Here is a 15,818-nt window from a genome sequence, read left to right on the forward strand (position 1 = left end):
AGAGATTGCTGGAATTGCAGTATTTTTTGTAAACCCCATGGTAAACATAAAAGAAATACCTATAGAAGATATGCAGTGGAAAATGAAAATGACCCAGAACACATCACTAAAAAAATAAAATAACAACACCCAAGGCAGCAAGAGAGGAAGTGGGACAAAATAACTATAAGACAAAAAGCAATTTTAAAATGGCAATCATAAGTCCTTCCATATCAGTAATTACTTTAAATATAAATGGATTAAATTCTATAATCAAAAGATGTACAGTGGCTGAATGGGTTGAAAAGAAAAGCAAGATCCAGCAATTCCCGGGCAGTCTAGTGGTTAGGGCCCATGTTCAATCCTTGGTCAGGAAACTAATGTCCCACAAGCCACCCAAGCCAAAAAAAAAAAAAAAAGGCAAGATACAACTGTATACCATCTGCAAGAGTCTCACTTAGGCTTAAGGGTGTATATGGAATGAAAGTGAAAGTCTTGCAAAAAAGATTCCATGCAAACAGTAAACAAAAGAGACCAGGAGTGGCATTACTTGGAGAAAAGGATTTTAACTTAAAAACTACACGAGACTATAAAAGCCATTGTATAATATAAAAGGATCAATTCATTGGGACAGTATAGCAGTTATATACATATATATGTGTGAGATGGCCTCACTGGCTAATTCTACCAAACATTTAATGATGAATTAACACCATTCCTTCTCAAACTCTTACAAAAACCTGAAGAGGAAATAACATTCCCAAGCTCATTCTCTGAGGTCAGCATTACTCTGATCCCCAAATCCCAAAGATAGTATAAGAAAAGGAAATTAGTAAACCAGTATCTTGATGAATATTGATGTAAAAATCCACAATAAAATACTTGCAAATGTAAGTTAAGAGGATTATACGCCATGACCAAGTGAGATTTATTCCTGGAATATGAGGGTGTTTCATAAGAAAATCAGTGTGATACACTATATAAACAGAATGAATGGTGAAAACCACACGATCATCTCAGCTGATTACAAGAAAAGCCTTTGACGATGTTAAGCATGCTTTTATGAGAAATTGTTAATACTTCAACATAATAAAGACCATATAGGAGTAATGCGATGGTACCCCACTCCAGTACTCTTGCCTGGAAAATCCCATGGACAGAGGAGCCTGGTGGGCTGCAGTCCATGGGGTCACTAAGAGTCGGACACGACTGAGTGACTTCACTTTCACTTTTCATCTTCATGCATTGGAAAAGGAAATGGCAACCCACTCCAGTGTTCTTGCCTGGAGAATCCCAGGGATGGGGGAGCTTGGTGGGCTGCTGTCTATGGGGTCGCAGAGAGTCGGACACGACTGAAGCGACTTGGCAGCAGGAGTAATGGACAGCTAATATCATATTTAGTCATGGAAAACTGAAAGTTTTCCCTGTAGGGTCAGGAGCAAGGCAAGGATGCCTGTTCTTGTCTCTTGTATTCAACAAAGTATTGCAAGCCCTAGCCAGAGAATTCAGGTGAGAATAAAAATAAAAAGACATCAAAATAGGAGAGCAAGAAGTAAAATTATCTCTGTTCACAGATGACATGATCTTACACATGGGAAAACCTAAAGACTGCATTTAACACGAAGAAACAAACACAAACCCTGTTAGAGCTAATAAATCTAGCAAAATTGCAGGATGAAAATCAGTTGTTTCTGTGCACTAACAATGAAAAGTCCAAAAATATATATTTAGAAAACATTTACAAAAGCATTAAAAAGAATATAACTTAGGAATTAGTCAAGGGGTGCAAGTTTTATACACCAGAAATTACAAAATATTGCTGAAAGAAATTGAAGACATAAATTAATGTAAAGGTATCCATGATCATGGTTTAGAAAATTTAATATAGTTAAAATGTCCATATTACCCAAAGCAATCTATAGATGTAATGCATTCTCTATCAAAATCCCAATCCATTTTTTGCAGAAATAGGGGAAAAAATCCTAAAATAGATTCAGGTCAGTTCAGCTGCTCAGTCGACCCCATGGTCTACAGCACTCCAGGCTTCCCTGTCCATTACCAACTCCCAGAGCCTACTCAAATTAATGTCCATTAAGTCTGTGATGCCATCCAACCATCTCATCCTCTGTTGTCCCCTTTTCCTCTTGCTTTCAGTCTTTCCCAGCATCAGGGTCTTTTCCTATGAGTTGGTTTTTTGCATGAGGTGGCCAGAGTATTGGAGCTTCAGCTTCAGCATCATTCCTTCCAATGAATGTTCAGGACTAATTTTCTTTAGGATTAACTGGTTGGATCTCCTTGCAGTCCTAGGGACTCTCAAGAGTCTTTTCCAACACCAATACATATGGAATCTCAAAGGACCCAGGAAAGAAAAAACACAAGCAATAAAAGCAAAAATAGACAGTTGGGACTATATGAAACTAGTTTCTGCATAGCAAGGAAATAATAAACAAAGTGAAAAGGCAGCCAACAGAATGAGAGAAGATATTTGCAAACTGTGTATATGATAAGCGGTTAATACCCAAAATATGTAAGTAGCTCATATAATTCAACAACAAACTACCCAACAGAAAGATGGTCAAAGGATTGGAATAAACCTTCCTCGAAGACATACAAGTGGTGAAGGAACATGAAGAGATGTTCAACATCACTAATGATGAGAGAATTACAGAACATAACCTCACTCTAGGGGATCTTCTCAACCCAAGGACTGAACCCACATCTCCTGCAGTTCCTCCATTGGCAGGTGGATTCGTTACTACTTGAGCCATTTGGGAAACTCTGTATGATGTGTTGCAGTGGTGAAGAATCCACTTGCCAGTTTAGGAGATGCAAGAGACACCACTTCAATTCCTGGGTCAATAAGATCTCCTAGAGTAGGAAATGGCAACCCATTCCAGTATTCTTGCCTAGAAAATTCCATGGACATAGGAGCCTGGCAGGCTATAGTCAGTGGGTTCACAAAGAGTCAGACAGGACTCAGCAACTAAGCACACAAACAAAGTAGTCAGACTCTTAGAAACCAGAAGTAGAATGGTGGTTGCCCCACATGGAGGGGAGTGGAATGGAAAGTTGTTGATCAATGAGTATAGAATTTCACTTCTGCAGGATGAAAGAGTTCTAAAGATCTGTTATACAGCAGTGTGCATATAGTTAATACTACTGTAATGTACTTTAAAATGGTTAAGATTGTAAGTCACATGCTTTTTACTACAGTAAAAAATTATAAGCATATAGTAATATTTTGTTAATCCATATAGTTGGTATATTGCATTTCTATGTTAGATGTTTTGATTTCTAAATTTGTCTATTATAAATAATGTGACAGATAATGAACATTTTGTTCCTATAAGTCATTTAAACTGTAATATTATTTCTTCTTTTTTTTAAATTTTATTTTATTTTTAAACTTTACAATATTGTGTTAGTTTTGCCAAATATCGAAATGAACCCGCCACAGGTATACATGTGTTCCCCATCCTGAACCCTCCTCCCTCCTCCCTTCCCATACCATCCTTCTGGATCGTCCCAGTGCACCAGCCCCAAGCATCCAGTATCGTGCATCGAACCTGGACTGGCGACTCGTTTCATACATGATATTATACATGCTTCAATGCCATTCTCCCAAATCTTCCCACCCTCTCCCTCTCCCACAGAGTCCATAAGTCTGTTCTATACATCAGTGTCTCTTTTGCTGTCTCGTACACAGGGTTATGGTTACCATCTTTCTAAATTCCATATATAATGTAATATTATTTCTTAATATAAATTTCCAGGGAAGGTTAACTGCAACAAAAGTTAGGTTATGTTTTTAAGGTTCTTAGTACAAATACATTTCTAAAGCCTAGCTAACCATTATCTGTTGCTATTAATAGTTATCTCTTGGAGTTCCCTGGTGGTCCAGTGGTTAAGAGTACACCTTGCCAATGTAGGGGACACAGATTCAATTCCTGGTCTGGGAAGATTACACATGTCATAGGGCAGCTAAGCCTGATGTGCCAGGATCCTCTGTCCATGGGATTTGCAAGGCAAGAATACTGCCATTTCCATCTCCAGGGGATCTTGCCTGGAGATTGAACCTGTATCTCCTGTATTGGCAGGCGGATTCTGTACCACTGAGCCACCAGTGAAGCCCATAAGGAGATTAGCAAAAGTTTAATTTTTTTAATTGTTTGATTCAGGTCCAAATATTATGAATTTATTTCATTAGTAGTTAATTCTCTAATTCTAATGTACTCACAGTGTCAAATATAGGTCACAAAACAAAAAAATTCATACCAAATCATAGCATGCTCAAATGTCTTTAATACCAGCTCCTGGGTTGGGAAGATCCCCTGCAGAAGGCAATGGCTACCCACTCCAGTATTCTTGCTTAGAGAATTCCATAGACAGAGGCTACTGTCCGTGGAGTCCCAAAGAGTCGGACACGACTGAATGACTAACACTAACTAACAGATACCTATATTCTAAGGAATACCACAGACTGATCTAACAGTAATTCCACATGGACTCTTGTGTTTCAAATATAAGACCACTAAAGGATCACAAATTACAAAAAAACCCTTCTTAAGGATATGATTAAGAAGGTTGAATGTTCAAACTACCACCAAATTGCACTCATCTCACACGCTAGCAAAGTAATGCTCAATATTCTCCAAGTGAGTCTTCAACAGTACATGAACTGAGAACATCCAAATGTTCAAGCTGGATTTAGAAAAGGTAGAGGAACCAGAGATCAAATTGCCAACTTCCACTGGGTCACAGAAAAAGCAAGAGAGTTGCAGAAAAACATCTACTTCTGCTTGATTGACTATGCTAAAGCCTTTGACTGTGTGGATCACAAGAAACTGAAAAATTCTTCAAGAGATGGGAATACCAGACCACCATACCTGCTTCCTGAGAAATCTGTATGCAAGTGAAGAAGCAACAGTTAGAACTGGACATGGAACAACAGACTGGTTCAAAATTGGGAAAGGAGTACATCAAGGCTGTATATTGTCACCCTCCTTATTTAACTTATATGCAGAGCACATCATGCAAAATGCTGTACTGGATAAAACACAAGCTGGAATCAGAATTGCCAGGAGAAATATCAATAACCTCTGATATGCAGATGACACCACCCTTATGGCAAAAAGCGAAGAGGAACTAAAGAGCCTCTTGATAAAGGTGCAAGAGGAGAGTGAAAAATCTGGCTTAAAACTCAACATTCAAAAAATGAAGATCATGGCATCCGGTCCCATCTCTTCATGGCAAATAGATGGGGAAACAATGGAAACAGTGATAGACTTTATTTTCTTGGGCTCCAAAATCACTGCAGATGGGGACTGCAGCCATGAAATTGAAAGACATTTGCACTTTGGAAGAAAAGCTATGACCAACCTAGACAGCATATTCAAAAGCAGAGACATTACATTGCCAACAAAGGTCCATCTAGTCAAAGCTATGGTTTTCCCAATAGTCTTGTGTGGATGTGAGAGTTGGACTGTAGAGAAGGCTGAGCACTGAAGAATTGATTGCTTTTGAACTGTGATGTTGGAGAAGACTCTTGAGAGTCCCTTGGACTGCACGGAGATCAAACTTATCAGTCCTAAAGGAAATCAATCCTGAATATTCATTGGAAGGTCTGATGTTGAAGCTGAAGCTCCAATACTTTGGCCATCTGATGCAAAGATCCAAATCATTGGAAAAGACCCTGATGCTGGGCAAGATTGAAGGCAGGGGAAGGGGATGACAGAGGATAAGATGGTTGGATGGCATCACCAGTTCAATAGATGTGAGTTTGAACAAGCTCCAGGAGATGGTGAAGGACAGGGAAGTCTGGAGTGCTGCAGTCCATGGGGTCGAAAAGAGTCAGACATGGAGCAACTGAACAACAGTAACAACAAGGACATTATTAAGACGTCGCTTGTGAAGCTGTGCTGAAATGGGACAAGGTCTCCGCCTTGCCTGGAAGCTCCTTTACATCTCTTCAAAGCAGGAGACCCGATGCTCCTGAAAGTGTGAAAAAGCAGTGTCCTGAGCAGCAGCTTGAAGAGAAATGGGAAGGATTCAGTGGTCCTCAAGATAGAGGAGTATCAAAGAAAAGGAGGTGTTGAGCCTAGCAGGGTCCTGCGGAGCTCCTAGGTATTGAGGCCTTTTTTCCCCCCATCATTTATTATAGGTTAGACTCTAGTTTCCATGACCCTCTCTCTGTTCCAAATGGCAGTACAGTTGCTAAACAAAGGAGGAACAGCAATGAAACCACCCGAGGCAAGATTAAAGGTCCAGAGAAGCTCGTCAAGATTAGGAGACTGGACCAACTAGATCCTGCACTCACGTAGCCTTGTCTAATCAAGACTAGGTTGTGTGCAGCTCCCTTACATCTCTTCAAAGCAGGAGACCCGAAGTGTAAAAAAAGAGCAATGTCCTGAACAACAGCTTGAAGAGAAATGCAAGGCAGTGAAACCACCTGAGGCAAGATGAAAGGTCCAGAGATGCTCATCAAGATTGGAAGACTGGACCACCTCAGACTCCACACATACCCCACCCTTTGAAACATTGCAAAAGAAAGACTGTTACTGCCTATATAAAGTAAGTACACATATGGAGGAGGAGGGCATTGCATCCCAGTCCAGTACTGTTGCCTGGAGAATCTCATGGACAGAGGAGCCTGGAAGGCTACAGTCCTTAGGGTCACAGAGTGGGACATGACTGAAGAGACTTTGCACGATTATTGTAGCAGGTCACCTAGTTTACAAATTCTGATCCATCCACACTAACTTGTCCTCTAAGACTTCCCTGAGATTAGCTGTAGCACCTGAAAATCTCTCCATGTCCTATGCTACCTTTCCCTTTGAAGCCTCTCTTATCGTGGAATTTTCCTTTGCTCCACAGGTCTTATAAACCCAGGTTTATATGATTGTCAGTTTCCTTGGTGGTCTTTATAAGGTAGCTCTGAAAGCTGCTGCTAAGTCATGTCAGTCGTGTCTGACTCTGTGCGACCCCATAGACGGCAGCCCACCAGGCTCCCCTGTCCCTGGGATTCTCCAGGCAAGAACACTGGAGTGGGTTGCCATTTCCTTCTCCAATGCATGAAAATGAAAAGTGAAAGTGAAGTCGCTCAGTGGTGTCCGACTCCTAGCGACCCCATGGACTGCAGCCTACCAGGCTCCCCGTCCATGGGATTTTCCAGGCAAGAGTACTGTAGTGGGGTGCCATTGCCTTCTCCCATTAGACTGCTACTTACTATAATAGAAATACATTTGTAATATAAAGCAATTTTTATGTTTATTTTCTATTTATTTAGATTAACATTACTACAGGACACTCACCGCTCACATCTAAGAGAATATGAAAAATATATACAAGATATCAAGAGCTCAAAGAGTACCATCCAGAACCTAGAGAATTCATCAAATCAAACTCTAAGTTTTAAATTCTATAAAAGCATGAAAATTTATGTGGAAAATTTAATTGACTGTCTTAATGAAAAGGTATGTGTCTATAAATACTGAATCATTTCCTTTTTATACAGAAATTCCCTTACCATGCGATTTTTTTTTTTTTTTTTAGTTTAAATCCCATAACTAGGTACTTCATCTAGGATTCTTCCTACCTATTTTTGATGTGCTGCTACTGCTAAGTCACTTCAGTCCTGTCTGACTCTGTGCGACCCCATAGACGGCAGCCCACCAGGCTCCCCGTCCCTGGGATTCTCCACGCAAGAACACTGGAGTGGGTTGCCAGTTCCTTCTCCAATGCATGAAAGTGAAAAGTGAAAGTGAAGTCGCTCAGTCGTGTCCGACCCTTAACATGGACTGCAGCCTACCAGGCTCTTCCATCCATGGGATTTTCCAGGCAAGCGTACTGGAGTGGGGATAGTGGAATATTAAGTATTCCCTTAATGTTGGACAGTTAGGTGTTTTTGTAATCATTTTGGAACATGTAAATAGCAATATTTACATAAAAATAGAAGAAATATGGACAGAGGTTCATGACATTGTACAGGAGGCAGTGATCAAGACCATCCTCAAGAAAAAAAAAATGCAAAAAGGCAAAATGGTTGTCTAAAGAGGGCTTACAAATAGCTGTGAAAAGAAGAGAAGCTAAAGGCAAAGGAGAAAAGGAAAGATATACCCATCTGAATGCAGAGTTTCAAAGAATAGCAGGGAGAGATAAGAAAGCCTTCTTCAGTGATCAGTGCAAAGAAATAGAGGAAAACAATAGAATGAGAAAGACTAGAAATCTCTTCAAGAAAATTAGCTATATCAAAGGAACATTTCATGCAAAGATGGGCACAATAAAGGACAGAAACGATATGGACCTAACAGAAGCAGAAGATATTAAGAAGAGGTGGCAAGAATACACAAAAGAACTATCTAAAAAAGATCTTAATGACCCAGATAACCACAGTGGTGTGATCACTCACCTAGAGCCAGACATCCTGGAATGCGAAGTCAAGTGGGTCTTAGGAAGCGTCACTACAAACAAAGCTAGTGGAGGTAATGGAATTCCAGTTGAGCTATTTCAAATCCTAAAAGATGATGCTGTGAAAGTGCTGCACTGAATATGCCAGCAAATTTGGAAAACTCAGTATGGATACAGGACTGGAAAAGGTCAATTTTCATTCCAAGCCCAAAGAAAGGCAATGCCAAAGAATGTTCAAACTACCACACAATTACACTCATCTCACACGCTAGTAAAGAAATGCTCAATATTCTCCAAGCGAGGCTTCAATAGTACATGAACTGAGAATTTCCAGATGTTCAAGCTGGATTTAGAAAAGGCAGAGGAACCAGAGATCAAATTGCTAACATCCACTGGATCATAGAAAAAGCAAGAGAGTTCCAGAAAAACATCTACTTCTGCTTGATTGACTATACTAAAGCCTTTGACTGTGGATCACAACATACTGTGGAAAATTCTTCAAAAGATGGGAATACCAGACCACCTGACCTGCCTTCTGAGAAATCTGTGTGCAGGTCAGGAAGCAACAGTTAGAACTGGACATGGAACAACAGACTAGTTACAAATTGGAAAAGGACTACGTCAAGGTTGTGTATTGTCACCCTGTTTATTTAACTTATATGTAGAGTATATCATGCAAAATGCCAGGCTGGATGAAACACAAGCTGGAATCAAGATTGCCAGGAGAAATATCAATAACCTCAGATACGCAGATGACACTCCCCTTATGGCAGAAAGAGGAACTAAAGAGCCTCTTGATGAAGGTGAAAGAGGAGAATGAAAAACCTGGCTTAAAACTCAACATTCAAAGTATGAAGATCATGGTATCCAGTCCTATCACTTCATGGCAAATAGATGGGGAAACAATGGAAACAGTGATAGACTTTATTTTCTTGGACTCGAAAATCACTGCAAATGGTGACCGCAGCCATGAATTTAGAAGACACTTGCTCCTTGGAAGAAAAGCTATGACAAATTAGACAACATATCAAAAAGCAGAGACATTACTTTGCTGACAAAGGTCCGTCTAGTCAAAGCTGTGGTTTTTCCAGTAATCATGTATGGATGTGAGAGTTGGACCATAAAGAAAACTAAATACAAAGAACTGATGCTTTTTAATTGTGTTGGAGAGGACTCTTGAGAGTCCCTTGTACTGCAAGGAGATCAAACCAGTCAGTCCTAAAGGAAATCAGTCCTGAAAATTCACTGGAAGGACTGATGATGAAGCTGAAGCTCCAGTGCTTTGGCCACCTGATGCGAACAGCTTACTCACTAGAAAAGACCCTGATGTTGGGTAAGATTGAAGGCAGGAGGAGACGGGGATGACAGAGGATGAGATGGTTGTATGGCATCACTGACTCAATGGACAAGAGTTTGAGCAAGCTCCGGGAGGTGGTGATGTACAGGGAAGCCTGGCAGGCTGCAGTCCATGGGGTCACAAAGAGTCGGACATGACTCAGCAACTGAACTGAACTGACTGAAATAGCAATATAAATTTTAAAAATTCTGTCTGTTTAAGAAAAGTTCTAGAAATTGAATTACTAAGTCAAAGTGTCTAAATACATTAAGGCTTATGAAACATTACTAAATTATCCTTCAGAAAAGTTTTATCAGTTTCTAGTGTATTTAGTTTTTATGTATTTATTTTGATCTCACAAGTCATTTGTTTTCTTAACACATACAGTTTTCTTGTAGTGAATTATTTGTGTCCTTTACCCTGCTATCTTCTTGTTCATACCGTGGGTTTGTTTTTGTGGGTTTTTTTCCTTTTTCCCAGTATATGATGAACAGCTTTCTATTGCTTAAAAATTTTAGTGCTTTATCCTATTTGATGTAGGTATACATTCCAATTTGTTTTGTCTTTTGATTTTGTTGAGATGGTTTTTTGATATTTGTTGTTGTTGTTTAGTCACTAAGTTGTGTCCCACTCCTTTTTGACCCCATGAAGCCTGCCAGGCTTCTCTGTCCATGGGATTTCCCAGGCAAGAATACTGGAGTGGCCTGCCGTTTCATTCTCCAGGGGATCTTCTTGACTCAGGGATCAAACCCACATCTCCTGCTTGGCTGGCAGATTGTTACTGCTGTGCTACCCAGGAAGTCCTTTTTTGATATTAGGTGTGCTTTTTGTTTTTTTCTTTTAAATTTTAACTGAAGTATAGTTGATTTACAATGTTGTGTTAGTTCCTGGTGTATAGCAAAGTGATTCAGTTATATATGTGTATGTTCTTTTCATATTCTTTTCCATTATGGTGTATTTCAGGATGTTGAATATAGTTCCCTGTGGTGTATAGTAGGATCTGGTTGCTTTTTTGTATATAGTAGTTTGTATCTGCTATTCTCAGACTCCTGGTTTATTCCTCCCCATAGATTCATTTTTATCGTATTTTATATTCCACAGATAAGTAATATCATAATATATTTGTCTTTCTCTTTCTGACTTACTTCATTTAGTATTATTGTCTCTAGGTGTATCCCTGCTGCTGCAAATGGCATTATTATTTTATGGCTGGGTCGTATTCTAGTGTGTGTGTGTGTGTGTATATATATATACAGCACATCATCCTTATCCAGGCATCATTCAGGGACATTTAGGTTGCTTCCATGTCTTGGCTCTTGTAAATAATGTTGCTATGAACATTGGGATGCCATGTATCTGAATTAGAGTTTTCTCCAGATATATGCCCAAGAGTGGCATATATGGAAACTCTAGTTTTTTCAGGATCATATGGAAACTCTAGTTTTTTAAGGAGCCACCAAATTGTTTTTCATAGTAGCTGCACCAGCTTATACACCCAGCAACAGTGTAGGAGGGTTCCCTTTTCTCCACAGCCTCTCCAGTATTTGTTATATGTAGACTTTTTGTTGTTGACCTTTGTAACCAGTGTAACAATAGGGGAGAAACTAATCTGGTAATCTTTTAAAAGTAAATTAAAAGTAATGAAGAAAGTAGAGTGTATTTTTAAAGTGATTAGTCTACTTTAAGAAAAGGACAACTCAAGACCCCAATTTAAGGACTTAGTATGTATAAAACAATGATTAACATAAAAATTTTAAAACATCTGATGTCATTGCTAATAGAGAAATGTGTATCAAAACTACAGTGAGGTATCATATCACACTGTTTTTGTTTTATATATACTAAGTCATCATTTCCTTCTTCTCTTCTATCTAAAAAAAGAATTTTTCTTTTCTAGCCACTTTTATCCATGTTTCTGACTCCAGCCAAGTTAGGTTTTATTATTTATGATATTTATAGCTGTTTTGGTACAATGTTTATTTCCTGGTTTTATTAGTATTATAAGTATTGGAAGCTATGTCTATTCCTCACAATGTTCATTTAATTGAGATGTGATAGTGTTAAAAATGTTTCTGTTATATGAAATTTGAGCATATAATGTGCTTATATATAATTATTTTTTATAATCATTTAATGACCACCCACAAAATGTTACTTATGTATGTATTTCAGATTATCAGCATCCAAGAAATAGAATCAGCCATGCACGCACTCCTTTTAAAACAAGCCATGATCTTTATGAAACGCAGGCAAGATGAATTAAAACATGAATCAGCGTATTTACAACAGTTATCATGTTAGTGTTTTTCATGTTCAATGTGATTTTTTCTTCATTAAGCTAAATTGTTAGCTAAAAGATAAAAATATTTCTATTACTATATAAAAAATGTTTATTGTGTATTTTCCCACTGACCTTTCACCTACCCTCTTCTAAAATTCCCAAACCATTTTAAAATCTGGGCTTCAAAATGTCTTAAATTAAGTCCAAATCTAAAAAAATTAAAATTATGACTTCTAATCACTTAGTGTTTGAAAGAAAATATTTATATGACCATTTAATGATTATTTTGAGATGACGACATAAACATATAGACTGTGTCAGAAGCCTAACTTTATAAATTTTCCACAGATTGATTGTGGAAGTTAAAGAAATTCTGGTGGGTTTCAGTATAGAATCATCTATAAGATCTCATTATATTAATAAAGAATTGAATGCAGCCCTTTAATTCTCACACTGATTTTGTATTTGCAGAGATGTCTTCCTTTGATTAAGGTGCTGTCAGGGTATAGTGAAAGAAATGAGACCACAACATCAAGTAAATGATAAAAGCAAAATCAGAATGACTCAAATATATGACATTTAGTTGGTCATAAGTTGCAGTATATGCTAAAATAGGAGATAATATGAATGACGTATTGGTAATGTGTTTCTAGAATTTGACCATAGGGACAGGAAAAAAAAAATGGTGAAAACTGCTGAAAAAGAATACAAGGGAAAGAAACTTTATTTTTGTTACTGTTCTTGAGTGCTGAACTATATTCACCAGACAAGGTACATTTTATTAGATTAGCAAACTCAATACCTATTAATATTGTGGTAGAGAGTTAACATTGCAATTTCATTGCATGATGAAATATGCAATTTAAGCATAGTCTATGTATGGATGTTTATATATACAAATATGTATACATACCTAAAATATAACTTTTGTTTTCAAAATGTTTCACTGTATTTCTTTTTAGAATTTACAGTATAAAATCAATTTTATTCATTAACAGGCAAACCTGAGACATCAATAAATAAAAGCTTGGCTATGGATGAAAAAACTCAGTGGATTTTAGAAGAGGCTGAATCTCGAAGGTAACTAAAGACTTAAAGCATCACTGAGCAAGTATTTTTCATAGTTTAAATATAGTTAATCATATAGTATAAATGCCTATAACCTGGCATATTAATCTGTGAGAATGGTGTAAAACCAAAATTTAGTTAAACAGTCCTCTACCCCATGGTTTAAAGACACACTTATGTATTTGAATTAGTTAGAAGGAATGTATAAAGTGGTATTTATCAGGTTGGGACTGTCTCATAGGAAGCTAGTCCTAAATACATTGTTACTCCTTTTTCCAAATTATGGGAGTGTCTAACAAGAATAAGAGAGAGAATCAGTTCAGATTAATGAAGTTAAAATATCAAAAATATTAATATAAAATTGTGTGAAAGTATGATTGTTTATTTCTGGGCATTTTAAGTAATGATGACTTTTACTTTTTGTTTTAAAGCATTTATTTTCATATTTTATTTTTGGTTTATTGCAAAATACAGGGCACGAAGAAGACAAGCAAGGGTTCTTTCTGGGAATTGTACTCATGAAGAAGGAACATCTAGTGATGATGAACTGTCTTCAGCAGACATGATTGACTTCCAAAAAAGCCAAGGTCAGTTATCAAGTTTCTGATGTGTCTTAATTGAAGTACTGAAATGATAGAAAATCTTTGCCATGATTGCCCTTATATTAAGCTATCCAAAATAGTTGGGGAAATTCAGAATAAATAATACTTTTTTTTCCTTATTAGACTTGTCTTTAACTCTGAAAGAATGGATAAAATGGAGAAGTAGGATGAGTATTCCTGCATCTTTATAGTTTTTTCCCCTCAACCTTTTTCATCTCCTGTTATAAATGAGCCATGAACATTTTTGGCTTCATTTCTCTGCTACATACTTTCTATTTTATCATTTCTTTCAGTTCTTTAAAATACTTATTTATTTGGCTGTGCCAGGTCTTAACTGTGGCTTGTGGGATCTAGTTCCCTGACCAGGGATTGAACCTAGGCCTGCTGCATTGGGAGCTTGGGGTCTTAGCCACTGCACTACCATGGAAGTCCCTATTTGTTGTTCAGTCGCTCAGTCATGTCCAGCTCTTTGCAATCCCATGGACTGCAGCATGGCAGGCTTTCCTGTCCTTCACAATCTCCCGGAGTTTGAATTTGAATTGAATTTATAGTAAAGTCCATTTTTAGCATTGTAAGGAGGTAAAATATGTACAGCTGAAAGAATGTAGGCTTTACAGTCAAATAGATGAGTTCAAAGAGGGAATCTATTCTGTGTGACCTTAAGCGAATTACTTGACTTCACTGTATCTGATATTGTTGTTTGCTTTTTCTTTGTCTGTAAACAGATAGGCTAGAAACACTTACCTTTAGGGAAGATAGTTATGATAATGACATGAGATAATGTGTTTATAATGTTTTGGCATATAACAAGGGCTTAATAAATGGTAGATTTTATCAGTATCAGTTGTTACTAAGGTGTTTTTTTTTTAATTAAAACTAACTTATATGTTAATGTCAAGAATAACTTTCAACTCAGTTGATTACATAAGTTATACATAACTATGTTTATAGGAATCAAACTTAAAGATCACAAATGTAAAATGTGTAATATACAGAGACTCATTTTCTTCACAGGTGACATTTTACAGGATCATAAGAAGATTTTTGAAGATGTACACAGTGATTTTTGTAATATCCAGAATATTTTATTGAAATTTCGACAATGGCGAGAAAAGTTTCCTGATTCTTATTATGAAGCTTTCATTAGTTTATGCATTCCGAAGCTTTTAAATCCCCTAATACGATTTCAGTTGATTGACTGGAACCCTCTTAAGGTATATGAGCTTAACGTGAAAAAAATAATCCTGATCACATTTAGTTACTTCAGTCCTCTTGTTATCAGGTTAACTATAATATAAAATACCTCACCTTTAGGGATGGAATTAATAATCATGCTTTGGAGTAGTCATTTACCATTTCTTGGTTCTCACTCTGTTTTAAGGCTAACACATCAGTAAAGGAAACACTTTAAAAAAATCTTCTGTGATAAGTTGAAGATCACTCAAAAAATAAAGGTAATATTAGACCATAAGACGGAGAAGGCAATGGCACCCCACTCCAGTACTCTTGTCTGGAAAATCCCATGGACGGAGGAGCCTGGTAGGCTGCAGTCCATGGGGTCGCACAGAGTCGGACACGACTGAGTGACTTCACTTTCACTTTTCACTTTCATGCATTGGAGAAGGCAATGGCAACCCACTCCAGTGTTCTTGCCTGGAGAATCCCAGGGACGGGGGAGCCTGGTGGACTGCCGTCTATGGGGTCACACAGAATCGGACATGACTGAAGTGACTTAGCAGCAGACCATAAGAATTTTACAATCTGAGTGAAATTCAAAATAGGTACCAAGAGTTCTGACGTTGGAGATGACATAATGGGAATACTTGGCTAGGAAAGCTACAATGAAGATGAGGAATTTAAATGAGGATTTAAAGGGTATATAGAATTTAAACAGGAAGAGAGCAAGGAAGGAAAAGGTGTTTTGTAAAGGTACATGGGGAGAAATAGTAGTTTTGTAGAGACTGCATAGATTGTAAATCAAGAGATACAAACTTGTTTTGATAGGTAATGGGAGGAGTGACGTGATGAAGGTAATGATTTAGGAAGCTCTGAGCAATAGGCTAACTTGGAGCGTAGAGAGAAAGAGGTGAAGATAACTGAAAGGCAGTTGCTGTAGCCCAAGTCCAAGGAGATGAGTTCCTCACAC

General features: G+C 37.7%; 1 protein-coding gene across 7 annotated transcripts in view; it reads left to right on the forward strand.

The window, feature by feature from the left end:
* Positions 1–15,818, forward strand: part of GCFC2 (GC-rich sequence DNA-binding factor 2) — an 84,829-nt gene that overhangs the window by 37,724 nt on the left and 31,287 nt on the right. For 4 of the 7 annotated variants that reach the window (XM_061432496.1, XM_061432497.1, XM_061432494.1 and 1 more), the window contains 5 exons: positions 7,265–7,451; positions 11,894–12,017; positions 13,001–13,082; positions 13,545–13,657; positions 14,687–14,886. In XM_061432496.1, the coding sequence (XP_061288480.1) occupies positions 7,265–7,451; positions 11,894–12,017; positions 13,001–13,082; positions 13,545–13,657; positions 14,687–14,886 (706 nt within the window). Of the gene's footprint in view, positions 1–7,264; positions 7,452–11,893; positions 12,018–13,000; positions 13,083–13,544; positions 13,658–14,686; positions 14,887–15,818 lie in introns of those variants that run through there. The other 3 variants (XR_009739383.1, XM_061432498.1, XM_061432499.1) reach the window with 3 other exon arrangements.

This window comes from Bos javanicus, chromosome 11 (assembly GCF_032452875.1).
Source record: "Bos javanicus breed banteng chromosome 11, ARS-OSU_banteng_1.0, whole genome shotgun sequence".
In the NCBI taxonomy this organism is placed as follows: Eukaryota; Metazoa; Chordata; class Mammalia; order Artiodactyla; family Bovidae; genus Bos; species Bos javanicus.